Genomic DNA, 20,668 nt, shown 5'->3' with positions numbered 1-20,668 from the left:
GCCTCCATAATCTTTAGCTGCAATGCAGTCTGTAATGTGGCTGAGGGCCAGGTGCAGATGGAGAGGTGTAGGAGATAAACAGGTTATCTGCCAGCTCCCGGGCTGGTCTCTAGTTGTGCCATGTTAGCTTTCAGCCTTTTTTTTCCTGCTGAGTAGCTCCTCCATCGGGTAACAGAATGTGTCTAGATGGTGAAGGCTGAGGCCTGCATGCAGCAAATTCCTGCTTGGGTGCCCCGTGTCCAGATTGCTCATGTTTAAGCAAATACAACAGCTCGTTGTTTTGCTCTTCTTACATGTTCATATCCCACCTGGGTTTTTGTAGTGGCCATAAAAACTTGCATTATGGATGAGATCCCTGCATTTGATGGACAGAGAATGAGTTTTTCCCTTCTTGCCCCATCATTTTCCTGTTGTCTCTGCAGGACTGGAGTGCCATACTCCAGGAATTCTCAACTTTTGCCAGTGTTTTGCCTTCCAAGCAGCTGCTCATCCCATTCAGAAACTCCCATCTATGAGGCAGGAGGGAAATCCTGGAGAAGGGATAGTTTGACTGAACACCTGCTTTGTTTACTGCTCCCTCTACAAGGGAAAATGCAGCCTTACCTGCTCCAGGGCACCAAACCTGTAACTGTAGTGCATTCATGACTCCCGTGCTCTGCAGGCCAGTGTACCTAAATGTTGCCATTCCATCTGATAAAGAGGGTACTCAAACTTCTGTACAGAATGAAGTGAACCGAAGTGTGTTAATGATGATGTAGACCCTTTATTAGTTCAACTTTTATACAAAGTGTACTTCAAAGTGATACAAAGTGTTACTGTTTCTTATACAGCCTAGAGATTAAGATCTGTTTAGTGCTGGTTTATCCTTGTGCATATAAAGGTAGAAAACGTAAATAGACTGGCATCGACCCATAATGCTGGAAGACAGTTCAGTGTTTACTCTGTTAATAGAAAGTTGCATAGAATTGTAGGTGTTTATAAAGGCATCTTCTACGTGGTAAAATCTCCCTGACCTACCGTACTCCATCTGACAACAGTACGGGGGAAAGGCAAGGCTAGTATTGCTCCCTGTCAATACTACCCAGCACTTCTAAGGAAAGTGGCTGTAGAGAAGCACCATGCCAGAAACATCCAAGAAGACAGCACATGGAAAATTTCATTTGCAAGGCTACCCATTTCTGTAAATTAGGAACTGTTTGCAACTGGGGTCTATTAATACATTACTTCATACAAACACCTAAGAACATTTCAGATAAAACCACTTTTGGCCAGTCAAAATACATCACTATAGCAGGTATTTTGCTTGAGTGTGCAATTCCCTTCCCTTCTATGCTGACAAGAAACTCTTGTAGATGAAAGTTCCACGTACTTTACTTAACCACTTGCTCTCTCAGAGTTTTGTTTGTGAATCTCCCAGGCTTGGTACTCTGACATTGTGTACCCACCTAACTGGATAAAGACTTAATCTCCTTTTAATTCTAATGCCATGTTAACTCCCTGCCACACGCTGGCAGCTCACACTGGTAAGCCTGGTGCCACAGGCTGGTGCAGCCGCATCACTGCTTTTGGGCTGAGGGAACAGTCACACCACATTTATGCGTTCCTCTCTTTGCTCTCCCTCTTCCAGCTGCAAAGAGCTAGAAGCAGCAACTCAAAATACAACAGTTTGCACAGTTACTGGTCCACTTGAGTAGCAGTTCCACTTGTGAGGAAATGGAACTGATTAAAGTGTGATTTAGTATGAGAATAATAATACCAGTAATTCCGTGCTGGAACCCTCCTGTAATGCACTTTTAGCAGTGTCTCTCATATAATTCTAAAATATGATCATGACTAAGGAAGTAGCATTTCCAAGTGAGTGTCTTTAACTTCTGTCAGGTCTAGTACAATATTTGGAGTCTTAGTTTTTGTGGAAAGGATTAACAGACTATTTGAAAGAAAGAAAAAAAATCCCTTGCTTCTGCCAACTGCTATTAAGAGCTGCATAATACATGACACTGGAAAAGCAAGTAGATGAAATATTAATGTAACGGGCTATTTCATGTCAGTCTAGTCAGTTGTAAGACAGGTCAAATGATGACGATACTTCAGCAATGCCACCCTGTGAGAAGTTCATTAGCAGAGGAAAATCTGAAGTGCAGAACCGTTATCAACCCAGAGGAATGGCATAAAGCTTAGAGCCACCAGAGAGACCTGATGCCATTAGCTACTGTGTACCTATTTAAAACATCTCTGAAAGGGCTTCTTTGCTGCTAAAGGAAACCCATAGTGACAGCCCATTCCAGCAGCCAGTGGGCCACATTTTCACACTGGAAGTTCAGACTGTCAGAGCTTGATTGCACAGCAGAAAGTCCTTCCTTACCACCCAGGATGCGTTTTCTCACACAGTTTCATGTCCAGCACTTAGGGAAAAGACAGCAGACCAAACACTAAGTAAACATTAAATAAACCCTATTTCCCATGCTAGGAGGAATTTAGTCATAAATAAGTGGGTGAAGTTTCTAAAGCAAACAAATGCAGAGATCCCCTTATGGGGAAAGCACAGAGCTAATAACTTGCTTTCTTCTGTGGTCGGAACAGAAAAGATTGGGTTACTGCCCTCTGACTCAGGAAAGATGATCCAGTTCATTGAGTTCTAAAGGATTTTGAAGTGATTTTCTTCTTTACATTAGGCAAAGTTGATAAAGTCACATCACCACCACACAGTTACGATACACAGAAAAGCACTAACTAAATCTAATAGCATGAAATCTGATGTTGCCAAAAAGCTTGAAAATTAGCATGAATGCTGCAATAATGTCACGCAGAGCACAGACACTCACAGCTTGCTTGTTTAGAACATGAGAGTAACAGCATTCTTACTTTCTACCTATTGCTTTAATACACACATTGATTAAGTGAACTGACCACTGAACATTTAGTGTGAATGAAGGTCTTCCCAAATTATAGCTACTGGTTTACTGTTTGAGATTATTAAACATGGCTGCTTAAGAGATGTGCTATGCCATGAATTGGTGAGACTGCTATAGTGTCCCAAATACTCTAAATTACTTTGAATGTGGTTTTTTTCCCTGAAAAAAACCCACTTTTACAGAAGAGCTATTTATATCAGTTTTTAAATACACAAGACCAGTTTTTAAATACTAAGACCTGAATATGTGCACATCTGCCTCAGTGGTACTAAAGAAACAGCAAGTTAGAAGGATTTATTAATGCCCGAAATTCAGACAGCTCTGACCACAAGTCTTCATAATGTAGACTATGTGCTAAAGAAGATTGCTGCCTCTCTCTTTGGTTATGCTATTAGCTATAAAAGCATTGCTCTGAGTGACAGCAAGGCATGCACAGTAATGCAGTTGCTTTCTAAACTATAAAACTAACATATTCGGGTTGTTGAACCTGCACATATTTTCCTGAGCCTTCAAAACTGATTTAACACATTCAGTAAACAGAAGGCTAGATACCTCTATAGTTAGTCCACTGAGGAGCTGAGAATATGGCTTAGTTATAGCACTGAAAAGAACATGAACAGGCTGTGTAAGAAGTTTGGAGAAAGTCTTTGAACTATACAGATTTCTCATGCAGTGCTTACAGATAAATGCCTCCTTGATTTGTGAGTCTGTTAAAAAATTCTATTGCAAACTTTGAGTCATAGAATCATCAAGGGTGGAAGAGACCAAGTTCAACTGTCAACCCAGAACTACTCCTGTAACCCCAAAACCACTAAACCATTGCCCAGCCCCAGATCCTGACAACTCTTGAACACCTCCAGGGATGGTGACTCCACCAGCTCCCTGAGCACCCTATTGCAATGCTTGACCACCCTAACAGTGAAAATTTTTTTTCTAACATCTAATCTGCATCTCCCCTGTCTCAGCTTAAGGCTATTTCCTCTTGTCCTCTCATTGTAGGCACAGTAGTAGAGACCAGTCCCCACCTGGTTACACCTCCTTTCATGGAGTTGTAGAGAGTGAAGAGGTCCCCCTTTGAGCCTCCTCTTCTCTAGGCTAAACCAACCCAGCCCTCTCAGCTGTTCCTCATTAGACAAGCTTTTTAGACCTTTCATGAGCTTTGTTGCCCTTTGCTGGACATGCTTAAGCATTTCAATGCCCTTTTTAAAGTGAGGGGCCAAAACTGGACACAGCACTCAAGGTGTGGCCTCACCAGTGCCAAATATAGAGGGACAATCAGTGCCACACTATTTCTGATACAGGCTAGGATGCCATTGGCGTTCTTGGCCACCTGGCCACACGTTGGCTCATATTAGGCCAGCTGTCAACCAGCACCCCCAAGTCCCTTTCTGCTGAACAGCTCTCGAGCCACTCTGCCCCCAGCCTGTAGCACTGCATGGGGTTGCTGCAACCCAAGGGCAGGACCCAGCACTTTGCCTTACTGAACCTCGTGCAGCTGTCCTTCGCACATTCATCGACCCTGTCCAGGTCTGTCTGCAGAGCCTTCCTACCCTTAAACAGATCAACATCCCATCCAACTTGGTAGTGTCTGCAAATTTATTCAGGGCGCACTCAATCCCCAAGACCAGATCATTAATAATGGTGTTAAACAGAACTGGCCCAAATACTGAGCCCTGGTGAACACCACCAGTGACCAGCTGCCAACTGGATTTAGCTCCGTTCCCCACCACTCTCTGGGCCTAACAACCAGCCAATTTTTTATCCATTGGAGAGTCCACCCATCCAAACCCCAGGTAGCCAGTTTTTCTGGGAGGATGCTATGGAAGATGGTGTGAAATGCTTCCCTGAAGTCTAGATAGACAACATCCACAGCCTCTCCCTCACCTTCTCAGCAGGTCACTTGGTCGCAGGAGATCAGATCAGTCAAGCAGGACCTGCCTTTCTTAAAGCCTGGCTTGATCCCTTGGTTGTCCTGCATGTGCCATGTAATGGCACTCAGGATGATCTCTTCCAGAACCTTGCCCCGAGCTGAAGTCAGGCTGACAGGCCTGTAGTTCCCCAGGTCATCCTTCCAACCGTTCTTGTAGATGGGTGATACATTTGCTAATCTCCAGTCAGATGGAACTTCTCCAGTTGAGCAGGACTGCTGATAGATGATTGAAAGTGTTTTGGCAAATACTTTTGCCAGTTCCCTCATTACTCTGGGGTGGATCCCATCAGGGCCCATAGACCTGTGAGTGTCTAACTGGCAGAGCAGGTCACTAACCATCTCCTCCTGGATTATGGGGATTTCACTCATCTGCCCATCAACAACTTCCGTCTCAGGGAGCTGGGCATCTTGAGAATAACTGATCCTGATATTGAAGACCGAGGCAAAGAAGGCATTAAGTACCTCTGCCTTTTCCTCAACCCCTGTCACTACACCACCCTCTGGATTCAACTAATGGCAGAGCCACTCCTTGACCCTCCTTTTGCTGTCAAAATATTAATAGAAACTTTTTTGTTGTCTTTAACTGTAGTGGCCAAATCAAGTTCTAGTTGGGCTTTGTCCCTTTTAATCTTCTTCCTACATGACCTTGTGACATTCTTACAGTCCTCCCAAGTTACCTGACCCTCCTTCCAGAGGTGATATATTCTCTTTTATTTTCCCTAAATTCCAGCTTAAGCTCTCTGTTTAACCACACTGGTCTTTTTTCCTGACAACTTGTTTTTCTACACATGGTGACAGTCTGTTCCTGAATATTTAATAATTCCTTTTTAAAGCAGATCCACCTTCCTGTACTCCTTCGCCCTTCAGGACTGACTTCCAAGGGACTTGGTCAATGAATGCCCTAGACAGGCCAAAGTCTGCTCGCCAAAGTCCAAGGTGGAAATTCTGCTGGTGCCCCTCCTCACTTTACCCAGTACAGAAAGCCCTAACAGTTCATGGTCACCCTGCCCAAGATGGCCACTGACCATCTCATCACCCACCAGTCCTTCTTTGCCCACAAACAATAGGGCCCCTCCTCTGTTAGGCTCATCTACCAGTTGTGTTAGTTAGAAAGATGTCTTCCACACATTCCAGGAACCTCCTAGGCTGCTTCCTCTCTGCTGTATTTCCAGCAGACATCTGGCAAGCTGAAGTCACCCCTGAGTACAAAGGCTGGTGACTGTGAGGCTTCTGCCAGCTGTTTGTAGAACGCGTCATCAGCCTGGACTGGCTGGGTGGTCTCTAACAGACTCCCACCATGACATCTGCCCTGCTGACCTTCACCCTGATCTTTACCAGAGGCACTCAACCTTGTCATCTTCATCATCAATTTCAATCCAATCAAAACACTCCCCATTGTACAGTGCTATCCAACCACCTCTCCTGCTTCACCTGTCTCTTCTAAAGCGCTTATATCCAGCCATTGCAGCACTCCAGTCATGTGAGTGATCCCACCATGTTTCTGTGATGGTGACAACATCAAAACCTTCCTGCTGCACAATGGCTTCCAGCTCCTCCTGCTTGCTGCCCACATGGTGCATTGGTGTAGATGCACTTTAGCCGGGCCAGTGCTTTTGCCCCCATCACAGGCCTGCCACCCTAGGTTCACCTCTAGCGATCCTCCACTTTCTGAGGTGCACGTGACTGGTACACTCGCCTCAGGAGAGGCAGAGTATGGCTCTACCAGTCAATCTCTTCCTCAGATGCTCTAACATCCCTTAGCCCTTCTATCTCCTCTTTGAGTTGTAGCACTAAGCAGAGCAGATCATTGACCTGCTCGCACTCACACAGGTGTTCTGTTACCCTCAGATGCCAGTGCCAGGCTCTGGCACTCCCTGCAGCCCTGTGTTAGTGCTTGAGCACTAACACAGATGTCTGAAGCCCAAGTGACTGTGCAAATATTTATCTCTTGTGCATATCAAGTAGCCTTAAACCTGCCACAAGAAAATAAAAGATACTCTAAGTATTTATATATGCTTTAAAGACATTGAGTACCAAATGGACTGGTCTTATGCTTAAAAGATCCTGTAGAAATTCCTGATACTTTCACATATAAAAGCTTCAAATTTTTAAATAAGAAGCAGATCCATTCCCACAAACTCAAAGTTATTCACACATCTGTTTAAAAGGTTTTAGATCATTCTACTACCTTGGGCTTTAGCATTAGTCTCTTAAGTGTGTATCAGCCTGGGAAATGAGAAGAAGCTCTAAAGCAACAGTCAATCTCACCCGAAGCTTTACATAGCAGAAGAATTACAATTTAAAGTGCTTGCTTTCAACCTTTGAAATAAGACCTTCTACAAACTACAAACAAACAAAATCTTATTAACTTCTATTACTGACTTACTAATTCTACTATTCACTTTTCCTCAAATTAAGTACATCCCAAGTGGTCACATTTGCTTTTTTGTTTGAAACATAGGTATTTAAATGTTGTTTTCTTCCTGGTCTATAATAGTCCGTATCTTTAAAAAGCTGTAGCTTTCAGGCTTGAAAGATTCCTGTAAGTGATACAGTAAAGAGAGAATGAATCAAGTCTCCTCCCCATTAGCTAAAAATATGTCTTCCAATTACTGGTTTTAATGATCAGTATTCCCTCAGAAAAAAATTCTTCTGTTTGTTTTTATGGCCCCAAAGAAAATACAGTTGTAATTTAGACTTTAAAAGAAAACAAGTAAATCAGAAATGATATAAAATTTACCAATCATTCAAAGAAAGTAGTTTGCCAGAAGACAGTATTTGAAGAAAATGCTTTTTGAGCTTAGTACTATTTAGATAACTGTAACTTCCCTAGGTTTTCTTTTCACACTCTCTAGTCGTGTCAAGGGACGGAAATTTGACTTCCTGCTTCCCTCTGTAGTAGTTAATCGACAGTCCTTCTGCAGCCCCTTCAGCAGCTCCATTAACTCCCGTTTTTCCAGCTCTGCCTGCTCCAGCTCTTGACGGTGCTGTCTCTCCGCAGCCATCAGAGACCGCACATCTGACATCATTCGTGACATCTGACTCTGAAATGCAAATACAAATTCACTGCAAGAAACAAACCCTCTTCTAATGATGGCGCAATGAAGTTGAACTGGCCACGCACGTAGGGCGATGGAGTCTTAAGAATAAAGAACACGGAAATAATTTTTTGATAGCAAATATAAACAATTTGAGACACAATCCAGCATTCGCCTTCTGGAGTGGTCTTGTTCTAAAGATTCCAACGTGTTTTTCAAAAAGTTTCTTACAACGTATGATAAGAAACAGCCGATTTACCCTCTTGCTGCTTTTATTTTCTGTTTCAAGAATCCAAACAAAATGTGGTTCTGGTTATGTTCAGATACATTCTGCAAGGATTTAATGTCAAATCCAGTAAAAATAAAAATGTAAACTATAAAGCACATCCACTGCTTTAAAAATCATTGTTCTGTGATATAATAAAAACAGGATGACTAAGAGGATAAGATAGCCTTGCTTGTTGCCTGATGAAGTTTACTGTGCACCCTTCCAACCTTCTGACCACAGTGCAAACACCACTGTTGGCAGTAGGGCTCTGTGTCAGCTCTGGACTAAGCCACTTTGGACAGCAATTAAAAATGGAGCTGGATGTTTAATTACATCCAGTTTGTGATGTATACTCTACATTTAGACACTGAAATCAGTTTCAGACTGATCTGCTGACAATGTTACGCATGCACAGACACTGATGGAGTAGCCAGGTGAGCTCCAGTGAACCTGAAGCAGATAAACCCCAGCAATACAGCATCCAGCCTGCTTCTCCATAGAGCTGACTAACCTGGCAAAGCTTTGTTGGTTTTGCTTCCCATACTTAATACCATTTTCCTCTGTATGAGACTTTACTTACAAAATAAGAAACTGCTACTGGGAAAAGCAAACAGCTAGACTGTTAAGAGAGAGAAAAAAAAAAAGGTTTGTATTTACCTTTAGTTCTTCAATTTCATTTTGCAGAATACTTTCTTTTTGGACCATATGCCTTCTCTGTGAATCTAACCTTGACTCCATCTCATGTTTTGCCTCCTCCACTCTGCAGATCATTTCTGACCTAAAAAGTTTATTTCTCCTTGTGAAGTCTTGTAAGCAGAGAAAAGAACGATTTTCAAATTCCAGAAAGCCTTCTTGCAGCCAAACAGCCTGATCTGATTCCCATCAAGCTCTACAGGATGCCCCTGTAGAAGCATGACTTATTAATTAAAAAAAAAACTGGCATAAAGAAGTGCCTTGTGCCCAGGGGCACTGAAGTGCCCATGAAGAGCCTATAGAGGGACAATCATATCATATTCCTCAAGTAATTCCATGAGCTCAAGAATGTGTATTTATGACTTTAGGTGATTTTCTGCTGCTTGCCTACAGTATGTGCTTGCTAAGTGTTATGAAATAGAGGCAGCCAAGATAAAAAGTCTGAATCCTATAGTACTACTAAACAGGTAAGGAAGTGAGACAGCCTGAGTGTGTGGACATGGTAGGCACTTATAGGCACAGTTTAGTGGTGGGCCTGGCAGTGCTGGATTAATTGCTGGACTCAATGATCTTAGAGCTCTTTTCCAACCTAAATGATTCCACGGTTCTGTGCAATCTGTGCTCACTTTTATGGTGGACACCATGCAGTAAAATGACAGTATGCAGTAAACTGTTACAGCCTAGTCACTCACACAGCTCCACAGCCAAAACCAGCTGGCACTATATTAACCTTTTGAGTTCAGAAACCAGGTAGCAGAATCCCTTGTGTCTCAATGCATTTAAACCACATTTGAGCCTGACTTCACAGCAGTGTTCAAAAGCACAACACTTAGGAGCTGAAAGATACAAATAGGAAGGAGCATGAGGGGAAAAAAAAAGTCCAACTGGAGTATAATGAAAAGGGAAAGCTACAGAAACATACATAAGAGGAAAACAAGGATGCTGGTAAGAAGAGTCATATTCACTGACTGTTATTAATCTACCAGGACTTTAAAAAAAATCAAAATTAGATCTTCAGCAGTTGAATCTACCTGTATCTGCCAAAATAATTACAGATTTTTATCTTCTCTATCTGTAAAAACATAAACTAAATACAATTATTAAATAATGTGACTTTGTGTCTACAACAGGCCAATGGAAACATTAAATTGCCAACTTCAGTTTTCTTAGGTTTTTTGTCATTTTACATAGTAAGCTCACAGTTCTGTTCAACTGCAAGCAAGGGTATTTTAAGATTTATAGTAACTTGGACAAAAAAAACCCCCAACAACAGAAGACTCAAAACAGCAAGAATTTAAAGTCTATGCTGACACATAATAAAATTCTGGCCCATTAGCATCAAGTAATTAATGGACCATTTAACACATACCAGAATCTAGTGCTAGTATTTCAAAGTGCTTCATGCTGCGATTTTAAGCCCAGCCCAACACAAACACGAGAGGAACAGAAGGTTTGTACCGAAGTAGCTCCAGCTCAGTTCTTAGCTCTGCCACACAGTTGTGCTGCGTGTCCTCTGCACTGAGAATGGTGTAACCACAGCCATTGGGGCACTCCCGGCTCCGGTACTCGCACACCGCCAGGTGCCCGTCCATGTTACGCCGCTCAATCTGCACCGTACAACCTGAGCAAGGAAGAGCAAGGCAAGACAGTCATTTACAACAAAAGCATTTTGAGTCATTCCAAACAAAACCACTCCAGAAAGGAAGCTGGGAAAAGTGATTTCTTTAGAATATGAAATACGACAGTTACACACACGTAGCTACTAATACAACGCTGTTAAAAGTCTCATTAAGATACTTATCCATTAACTGAAAATACTGAAAGGTTGGAAGGAGCTATTTTCTATAAAGTCTTCTATTGCTGGTCTGGCATTAAATTAACTTCAGTAATGACAATCCTGATGCCAAGCTAAGACACTAGCAGCTTGCCTGTGCTTCTGACGTAGATTGCAATGACTGGAATTGATAAAGAATGCACATGTGTAAAAAAATATTACACTATCAAACTTAGGGAAAAGTCCAAAGATGTAGTAAAGACAGATGTGGGTGGGATGGAATGTAAACTTGTTTTCCAGACGATTTGATGGTCTTGTCCATAATGTACTAGACCACATAAATAAGTTGGAACATTTATTTATGAACGTTTAATAACTCATACAAAGATAGAAACATTTCCACAGAAATTCTAGGATACCAACTTTGCAGTCCCGTGGTGATTAAAAGTAAAATGTAAAGAATAAAAAATAAACACTATATAAACTATTGCTACATTTAACTCTAAACTTGAAGTTTGTAGTCTTAACTTATGAAGTCAAATTTATGAAGTTTGTAGTTTAATCTTTGAGGCACTCTTTGTTGCACTACACCCTTGCATTTAATTTGAAGGGAATATCAACTTAAGGAAACTGAAACAATGGAGTATTGAAACTTCCCAACAAACCATGCCAGAAAATGACAAAAGAGTTCTCTAGAAAAGCTTTACTAATAAATATAATGATTTGTTATTGTGGTACTCAAAATGTATTCCAGGTATTCTTGGGAAAGAGTTCAAGAGATGTGAGAGCCTTCACACCCCAAACACCAGACACCCAGCGTGGTAACTCTACAAAACACTACAGTTTCTGTAGGAAGTAGAACACATGAATCAAGCATCTGCAGAAGTCACTTACTTCTGAGAGAAATTATAACTTCCAGTAGAGCAATTCTAACACCTTAATCATCTCATAATTAATTACAACGGCAGACTCAACTATGCCCTTAGCATCATTAATTAGAAATTAACTTTATCTAGGATCATACAACATTTCAAATGAAATCAACTGGGAAATTGTAACAGTATGTTCCTCTTTAGAGGCATGTTTCTTTCTCAGGAGGTGCAACCTTGTTTTAAATAAAAACTTCAACATGAACAATTCTAATCGGAATTTAGCTTAGAATAATTCTTACTTCCAAGATACGTTCTTGTTAAAATCATGGCACAGAGTTGGCAGCTGCACATGCACCAGGCAACCAGGTGTTTTATAAATAAATTATGACCCCTAAGTCTTCTGCAGGGGCTACTGCATTCATTCAAACATCAGAACATGCAGTCAGAACTGGGAAACAAACTCATAACTTGACAGAAAGCAAAACTAATGCACTACTACATTTTCATACATTTGAAGTTCATCATATTCATTTTGGTTAGTTTTTGGATAAGAAACAGTTGCTAATCATCACAACTACCATAAACTGGTACTATATTTTGCTCAATAACACTGCTGTAAAGAGCAGATCATGCCAAAGCTTTGAATTTCTGTTAGAAAATAATGGCTATTATTGTAGTTCTGTCGACAGGAAGATGACAAACATGTTTTTTAAATATAAAGGACTCAACTTCTTTGAATGTTACTCACCAGCATTGGAGCAAGGTATCTGACTGTACTCACACTCCCTTTCATGCCTGTCTATAGACTCCAGAGAACAAACCATTTCACAGCCATACTCCCTGTTTCTGCAATGTAGCTGAAGACGGTTTAAATCATTTTTCATATATCTACAAGCAAAGAAAAGAATTTGTTCTTAAATCTGGGAACATTATTGAAAAATTTTTATTTTCAACTTTTGGGAAAAAAAAAGCAAGATTCTAATCTCCATTAGGAAAAATTATGACTATCTTAATTTATTTCTTTTTTTAAGAATTCAAGTGACCATACCAGAAAAAAACAGCCTGAAAGAAACAATGTTAATGGAAAAGCCAGTCTCCAAATTTAAATGTGCAAATGAAATCTTTATTTTTGAATAATTTCTAATCGTGACCTTTTACTGGCTCAGCAGATACTATCAATACCAAACACCAGGGCTACTCACTGTCATTTAAGTTCTGTGTTTCTAAACATGCCAGACTAAAGGACTACAGTGAGTACAGACAAAACAATCTAAAAATTAAACTCTAGCACTCTGTCTACGCCATAGCTAACTTCCAGATAGTAAAATCTCATTAATGAAAAATTATGTTGTAAGTACTAATGAAGTTAAATTTACTGTAGCTGGAGGCCTTAAATACAATGTAACTATTTATCTGAGCAAGATTAGACAATGCACGTGTTAAACAGCAAGCAGTGTCTACTGTTGAAACTGTTTTGTGCTGAGACTAGCAGGAATTGACAGTTTAAAACAGAACAGTTTCTTTGGAAAGGACCAACAACAATCATCTGGTTCAACTGCCTGACCAGTTATAGAAGGCACTTGGGAAAACAGCCTGCTTTACATGACAAGGTGGCTCACAACAGACATTCCCTATGTCTAAAGATCTATTTTAAAAAGAATTTGAAGGTCAGAAATTTGGTTCATATCTCTAGGAATTGTTAATTACAAACCCCACTACAGCATCTAGCTAAGACTGAAAAGAAAAGAGATATAGAGTGTGCAGCGACTGTCATCAAGAGTTGCTCTGCTGACTTTCTCTAAAATCATATATGGAAAAGTTTTGATGCTGTAAAGAACATTCAGAATAATATCCAGACAGGTATCTAGAATCAGCATTCAAGATATAAAAAGGTGGAGAACAAATTAAGTGTTCTTTCAGTTTTGAAATCCTAACACCCTAAAAGTTAAGTTATAATAAATAGAAAATGCTAATGCTTTCATGCAAGTAGTTGGTGTCTGCCATGGGCATACTGGATAAAGACAGTCTTGAGTGACAGTATCGACAGGAGATGAAGCTGTGCAAGCAAAACTGAGAAATCCTAAATTAATGCAATTCCAACACACAGCAAGATTATTGGATACCTGTAGAGAGGTCGTAGCAAAGACACATCAATCACTTGTCTGTCTTCAGGGCAGTTACTGTGATGAACAAGCCAGCCATGGATACAGGCAGTGCAGAAAGCGTGTTCACAAGGAGCCTGCAGTGGATCTTCTAACACGTCTCGGCAGATGGAGCACAACAGCCCTTCATTAACATAGCCCACAAAGCGCTCAATATCATAACCCATGCTCTCCACACCTTCAACCTATTCAAAAACCCCAAACACAGAAATAAAGCAGTCTTTGTGCTGAATCTGCATGGGTAGATCCACAAAGAAGCCTGAAAGCAATTCTAAAAACATGGAGACCTTAATGTGAATAAAGAAGTACATGTGTGAATGCAAACAAACACTTACATACTTAGGAGACTTTCTGATTTAAGTTGGAATTTGAGAATTGCACTGTTGGATGTCAGAATCACAATTTTCTATCAAGATAGTCTGAAGTCTGTTATTAAACATAATTGTAGCAGCCACTGTGAAACATACAGTTTCTATTTACATGAATTCTACCTGAAGCAGAAACATCACAGAAGTTCAAATGCAAATGTTTGCTTTCCATTTTAATACTTTCGTGTAATGCCTAACAAACTTACAAAACGGTGTTCTTACCAACAATAGCTGTGGCGCTTTCAGCTAGCAGATCCTGGATTTATGAACTGCACATCACATAAGATGTTGCTCTCACACTGAAAAAAAGATTCTCTTCTCACTTAAGACCTCAATTTCAGAGGCAACAGCATGAAATCTCCACATGCCTAAAGACATACTTAATACTCAGGAAGTTAAGGAAGCCAAAACTTCAGCTAACCCTGAAATCATGAAGAGCTACTGTCTTCTCCTACATGATCTATTTCATAAAAGTGAGAAGCTTTTAAATGGATTTGAAAGCCTTGTGAAGAAGAACTAATGGGCAATCTGCCTTCATCCAAATCCTACTGTAAAAAGCCTTGTGGAATTTGGTAAGACTCCACAGAACTCACTTAAAAGAATAAGTTTTAGGCTCCACCTTGCTCCTCAACATACGAAGTTACTTTTGTAAAGCCACTGAGACTCGTGAAAGAGGTTTTCATTAGTTGTGAGGTTTTCTAAATAAAAGAGAAAAGGAAGAGATCTTACCTTTGTAGATTTTACTACATATATAGGTAGTTTGCCCAAATACTTCAGAAACAGTTTTCTGATCAGTAAGGCATGTAATACTTCCTTCAGTTTCTCTTCACTGCTTTATTATGCCTATGAAAAACATTAGCAAGAGTAAGGCTCAGTAGTGTTTCCTAAGTTACTGAGTCCTATGTCTAACAAGCCAGCTACTGAAGAGATGCTGTCCTAACCATTAAACCTAGTTTTCCAAAACAAGCCACTGAAAACCTAAAATTCAAAACAGGAAAGTTGGCTAGATTAGGGTGAAAATAAACACCAGTCTCTGTTTCAATTACTACTGATGCAGGTATTTATCACAAAACTGAACACCCTGCTGATGATCAATTTTGAAGCCACTTTTGTTTGTAAGACTGAAGACAACAGAATCCAGTATTATTGAAAAGTAGCAACTGAAACCTGGTAAAAATTATATTCCTCAAAAAGGTGGAATTTCCTTATCTAACCTGTTCTTATCTGGTCATGACAGGCAGTTCATTTTTAAAACAAAACTATTACAATCAAGTTTGTTGTATTGGCAAATATAATTGCTGTGATATGTAGCATAACTAAGGTTGCTCACTTAAAATATTATAAAAAATGTCATTGCTTAAATCCCTTAAGTTGATAACTGGCAACCGCGAGGATCTCTAAGAAATAAGGTCAAGTTTTACGCTGAAGGGAAAAAAGAACTTTGCAATTCCTCTTCACGAATACAACATAAACCTGGAATTTAGAAGTTCTTATATATCTAAGTATCAGAGTATCTTCACTGACTATGAAAAGTGCTTGTGTTAAAAGGGTATTTGCTAAGAGTGAAGTTAATAGAAGCTGTAATAAAAGCATACATAACACAAGCAAGCATGCACGTAACCCAAATACAAAACACATAATCTGCTGCAAGGTTTCCATACCAAGTTTTGTTTTTACTGGCATGTTTACGACACAGCCAATACCATGCCTTGCAGAGATGCTTGAGCTAGCTTCAGATTAGCTGGGACACCTACTAGCCATGTGACCTACTGACAGGTTTGCTAGAGAAGCAGGGAGTGCACTCCACATAGATTCCTGACCACATCCCCAGCAGATTTTACAGACTGCATTTCGCTCTGTGCTTCTGTGGCTACATTGTCACCAACAACACAGGGAAGCTAAATTTACAGGTATCAGGGATACGCTGTTCCTTCGGCCACATGGACATACCGTGTCTTAAAAGAATCTGCTTAAGAAAATACCATATCACAGAGATGTCAAACAATTCTTTTTACACCGTTGTTTTGTGTATGTTTTTACAGGTCTACTGCAAAGACAGGAAACTCAGGACTTTGCTAGTTCAGCGTGAACAAAATTATCTTGGCACAAAGCTGTGACTGTAAGGACAGCAGGCGCTACAAGGGAAAGTTTAAAAAGCAGAGAACAATGCTAACCATCAGTATGGAGAATGTGAAGTATTATTTCTCAGTATTGATGAAAACATTGAAACATACAGTATATTTATGCTGGAGGACTTAAACAGCATATATAGATTTGATAATATGAACTGTAAGCCTAACACTTTGATTTGGTTTGGTGGATTCTAGAGGATTCTGCTTTTAGAAAACTTCACAGGACAGATAAGAGAACAAAACCAAGTATTTTTACTGTCCTAGAGTTTCTGTTCTATTGGAATTGTGGTGCTGTGAGCTACATTTTGCACAAACACTGCTAGTCCCTGAGGACCAAGTCTTCAAGACACTCTTTGGCATATTTTAGCAAGTTTAGCAAGACTAACAGAATGCAGGGAAGAGTATTTTTATCAAATGGGAAACAAAAACTTTATTTCTGTTTAAGAGAGAAATGAAGTGCAACAACAACAAAAATAATATATATCATATACGTATGCCTCTGTATATAAAAATATATATATGTGGATGTATAAAGCCCCAGCCAAACTGGAGTTCAAATGAAGAGTGAAAATAAAGTATTTAAAAAACACAATCAAGGGGGATTCTTCTGCATGTTTTCAAGACTTGTGCTGGAGCAGCACAACACAGTGCCAGAACCCTTGTGGCCATGGGTCTGGGACCTATGACAATAGCTGTTACTGAAGTCCCAGACTTTTTCAGTAGAAGTTTCCTGACTTGAAGAACCAGAGATGTTTTATCTTCTTGTCAACTTCAAAAGATGCACCTTAGTCAAGAGATAAGCCAAGGGAGATCATCTGAAGAATGTCATGCACTCTAGCAGCACAGATCACTTTGTTGTGGTGAACCATGGCCAAAGCCAGGGTCAGCCGGGTCAAGTAGACCCAAAGGTCCATTGGTTTGATGCTGCCACTGCCCAGAAGCCCTGAGCATTCAAATGGCTGTGAAAAATACATAAATCCGTGCTTCACCATTGGCCGCAGCCCTCCCCTCCCCTTATTTCTCATATTTGGTTGTATTTCCAGAGAGTTCTATGCTCTTCGGTTGTTAATTGGTCCTTGTTATTCCTCCCCGCCTACCCCTTCTCCCATTTGCTGTAATTCCTTCCCCCGCCTCGGTAACACCCCCTGGCTTATGTTCCATTGGTTACTGTGTGTTTTCCACACCCAGACCTTGGAAGTACAGGACTCGCTGCAAGCCACGCAGCTTTGGCTTCTCTCTGGAGGATTTTCCCTGCAATAAACGCCTTCCTCCACGAAGGAGTCCCTCTGCTTTTTTCCTCCCTCCTTGCGGGCTTTCGACACTGGTTGGCAAGGCGAACCCGAGCAGGTGCTTTGCTGGCCCTCCCGCGCCACGGTCGGTCTCCGTCCACTCCCGCTCGAGGCAGGCAGAAGATTGCTCGGTGCCCGGGACATCGTGTTAGCCGGCACGGGACCGTAACATCACTTTACTCAGTATCTTCACAAAATGAAGTTTCAGATTCTGCTTATCCCCTGAACAATCTCCTCCATTTGGTCTCAAAACCAATTTTCCCAATTCTACTACAATTCATCAATTGTCATACTCCCTTTTTGATTACACATAGAAATTATATTATTTTGTTGAGAGATACCAGTTGCTTAGCTTAAGTAACGTCTAAATAGAACGAGTCACTTACAATTATAATGCTGTGTGATTTAAAATGCTGTTTGCTTCTATCTACTTGCTTAGCATACGTAGCTTGGGTTGCTGGAAGCCTAAGGCTGAAAGCTGTGGTCTTTTGCCTAGACATGCTTTTGGCTGGAACTGAGTTAATTTCCTTAGCAATTCTCCCAGTAGCTGGTACAGAGCTGTGTTTTGCCTTTAGAATGAGAAGAATGTTGCCAACACACCAATGTTTTAGTTGTTGCTAAGTAATGTTTATCCTAAGTCTAGGACTTTGTTTTACTTTCCCATGCTCTACCGGGGAGCAGGTGCACAAGCAGCACAAATGAGAAGATAAAGAGCTCATGGTCATCAGCAGAAGCTGCAACTCAAGATAACAAGAGTTAATGGCCTGCCTGCACGGAAATGGAGAGAGGATCCAATAAGCTCTTAGAAGACCCCACACCAAAAACCACCACTGGACTAAAAGGGCCGTGTGAAGAGTGTACAGGGGAGGGTGTGCAATGTAAGGGTACCATTGTGCAGGGATTTCTTTGTTTGGGAGAGAAAGCACACAAACTATGACATGCTATTTGCTTTTTATTGTTTCATGTTTTATTTTTCCCTGCAGTTCTGGACAAGCAAAAAATCTCCTCCAGACTTCACAGATATCAAGCAATTTTTCAATAGTTGTCATCCCATGTTGTTTGCCAGGCAGATGCACACCCAAAACTAGCCTTGAGCTGTGGACTTCACTGCCCTCAAACAGAGATTTGGTGTGGATATGATAACAGAGAGAATACAGGTTGGATATAGTTCCTAAAAACATCATCACATAGCTTGCTAAATGCCTGGCACTAATGAAAGCTATTCCACTGTGAAAGTCAGGACACTGAAATGGAATTAGTGACCTTCATTTTTTCATCTACAGTAGCTTCTGATTTTTAAAAAATGCTTCTTTTCCATGTGACAAAACAAAGCATAACTGTTTGAAGGGCTGGAGTGAATCATGACAGAACTGCAAATGTGCATGGTTAAGACAGCATCTTCTGAAACACTGGAGGAACAGTCTATGCAGAGCGCAGGGATGAGGTGACATTGAGAGATGACATTCCTTCAGCCTTTATTTTCACAGAGACACACTGTACTTTAAATCCTGCTATACAGAAGCAGTATTTTAGCGTGTTTTATGCCACACTGGCACTGTAAGCCACTTCAAGCCAACATTAATGCCCAAAGGGGCAGATTCACCCCTTCAACTGTGATGGTACAAGTGGTTTCTCAAGCACTTGATGTGATCGATCACTCTGGGTAACTGACCTGTTTTAAGACTGAATTGGGGGAAAAAAATTTACCTTTGGAAGTTTTCTTACAGTAGCCCAAGCCTATCTATCCACTAATTAATGTGGTCCCAACCTCCCTTTACCTCCTCCTTTGAATCAGTCAGAACATTTAATTTGCCCCTTTCCTGAACTGGCTCATGCGACTTACCATACAGACAACTACTCCCTGATTCGGTTTGCTAGGCTAGAATTTCTTATAGATGGCTCAGCAAAAGCTCTAGGGACTGCATAAGCAGGGCATGACCAGGGATAAGAAACTGCAGCCAGGGCAGAAAGGGAAGAAAGACAACAGCAGTCCCGGGTCAAGGATGCCATAGAGCTACTCCTTCAGCTCAGCTCCCCAGACTGGGGAGCCTGATGAACATTCGTGTAAAAGAAAAGGAACAGAGGAGGGTAAGAATAAATGGACAGCAATACCACCTTACACTGATGCAGACAGCTGATTTTTTTTCAAAAAAACTTATATAATAAATATGAGACAATTTAAGGCCTCTACTGGGAACTACATAACTAACTATTTTGACGAAGAACATTTTTACACAACACTTGCTGTCCTGCAAAACCTACTCAGAACAGTGCCATCCATGACCTGCCTTTCACAGACCAGAGTCCAGAGAAGGACAATGAAGCTGGTGAAGAGTCTAGAGCACAAGTCCTATGAGGAGCAGCTGAGGGAGCTGGGGTTGTTTAGCCTGGAGAAGAAGAGGCTCAGAGCGGAACCTTATCAGTCTGCCTGAAAGGATGCTGTAGCCAGGTGAGGGTCTCTTCTCCCAGGCCACCAGCGACAGGATGAGAGGACATCGCCTCAAGCTGTGCCGGGGGGTTGGCTTTCAGGTTGGACATCGGGAAGAATTTCTTCACGGAAAGGGTGGTCAGACATTGGAATGGGCTTGATGATCTCAGAAGTCTTTTCCAACCTAATTAATTCTGTGACCAGCTCCGAGGCTGCGCAGGGCCGGGATCTGCTACCTCGAGCCACGACCAGGGCAGAGGAAACTTCCCCTCGCAGCTGTGGGAGGGGAATTTTGTACAGGTAGAACGGGAAAGGCCTCCGGATCCGGCCTGGGAAGGCGCTTCAGGGAGAGACAACGATCCTGGGCACAGGGCACAGAACTGGCCTGGAAACATCTGGAGAAGCGACCCGACACCAAGGAGCAGCACCTGCGCGGCCTCAAGCAGCGACAAACATTAGAGCTGCACACACCCTTACCGCTCCCTTTCCCACACGCCAGCGATACCGCCGCCAGCCCGGCACGGGGCCCTGACGGACGCTACGGACAAACCCCGCGCAGCGCCCCGGGCCCGGCCGCGCTCCGGCCCCGCTGCCCCCGCCCGCCGCTCGCCCCCGGCCCGCTCGGGGCCGCGGCCCCGCTCACTCACCCCGCCCGCCGCCGCTCGCTGTCGCGCAGCCGAGGCTCCCTTTACGGCCGCTCTCGCTTGACGGCGGTGCGGCCGGCAGCCGCTCCGCCATGTTGTGTGTGGCACAGGAGCGGCGGGGCAGCACTGCGCACGCGCAGAGCAGCGCTTCCCGAGGG

General features: G+C 41.8%; 1 protein-coding gene across 1 annotated transcript; it reads right to left on the bottom strand.

Annotated features, from left to right (window-relative positions):
• Positions 1-743: 743 nt before the first annotated feature.
• Positions 744-20,626, bottom strand: LOC125317306 (RING finger protein 151-like). Its single transcript, XM_048287065.1, has 7 exons — positions 20,514-20,626; positions 14,747-14,860; positions 13,611-13,834; positions 12,236-12,375; positions 10,300-10,462; positions 8,806-8,926; positions 744-7,886 (listed from the first exon to the last, which is right to left on the bottom strand). Exons 3-7 carry the CDS (start codon positions 13,814-13,816, stop codon positions 7,653-7,655), a joined length of 864 nt encoding a protein of 287 aa, XP_048143022.1. The 5' UTR covers positions 13,817-13,834; positions 14,747-14,860; positions 20,514-20,626; the 3' UTR covers positions 744-7,652.
• Positions 20,627-20,668: the final 42 nt, after the last annotated feature.

The sequence above is a fragment of the Corvus hawaiiensis genome, chromosome 26 (genome assembly GCF_020740725.1).
Source record: "Corvus hawaiiensis isolate bCorHaw1 chromosome 26, bCorHaw1.pri.cur, whole genome shotgun sequence".
Classification (NCBI taxonomy): domain Eukaryota; kingdom Metazoa; phylum Chordata; class Aves; order Passeriformes; family Corvidae; genus Corvus; species Corvus hawaiiensis.
Note: the sequence above shows the minus strand (reverse complement) of the source record. Positions and strands in the feature narration are given on the sequence as shown.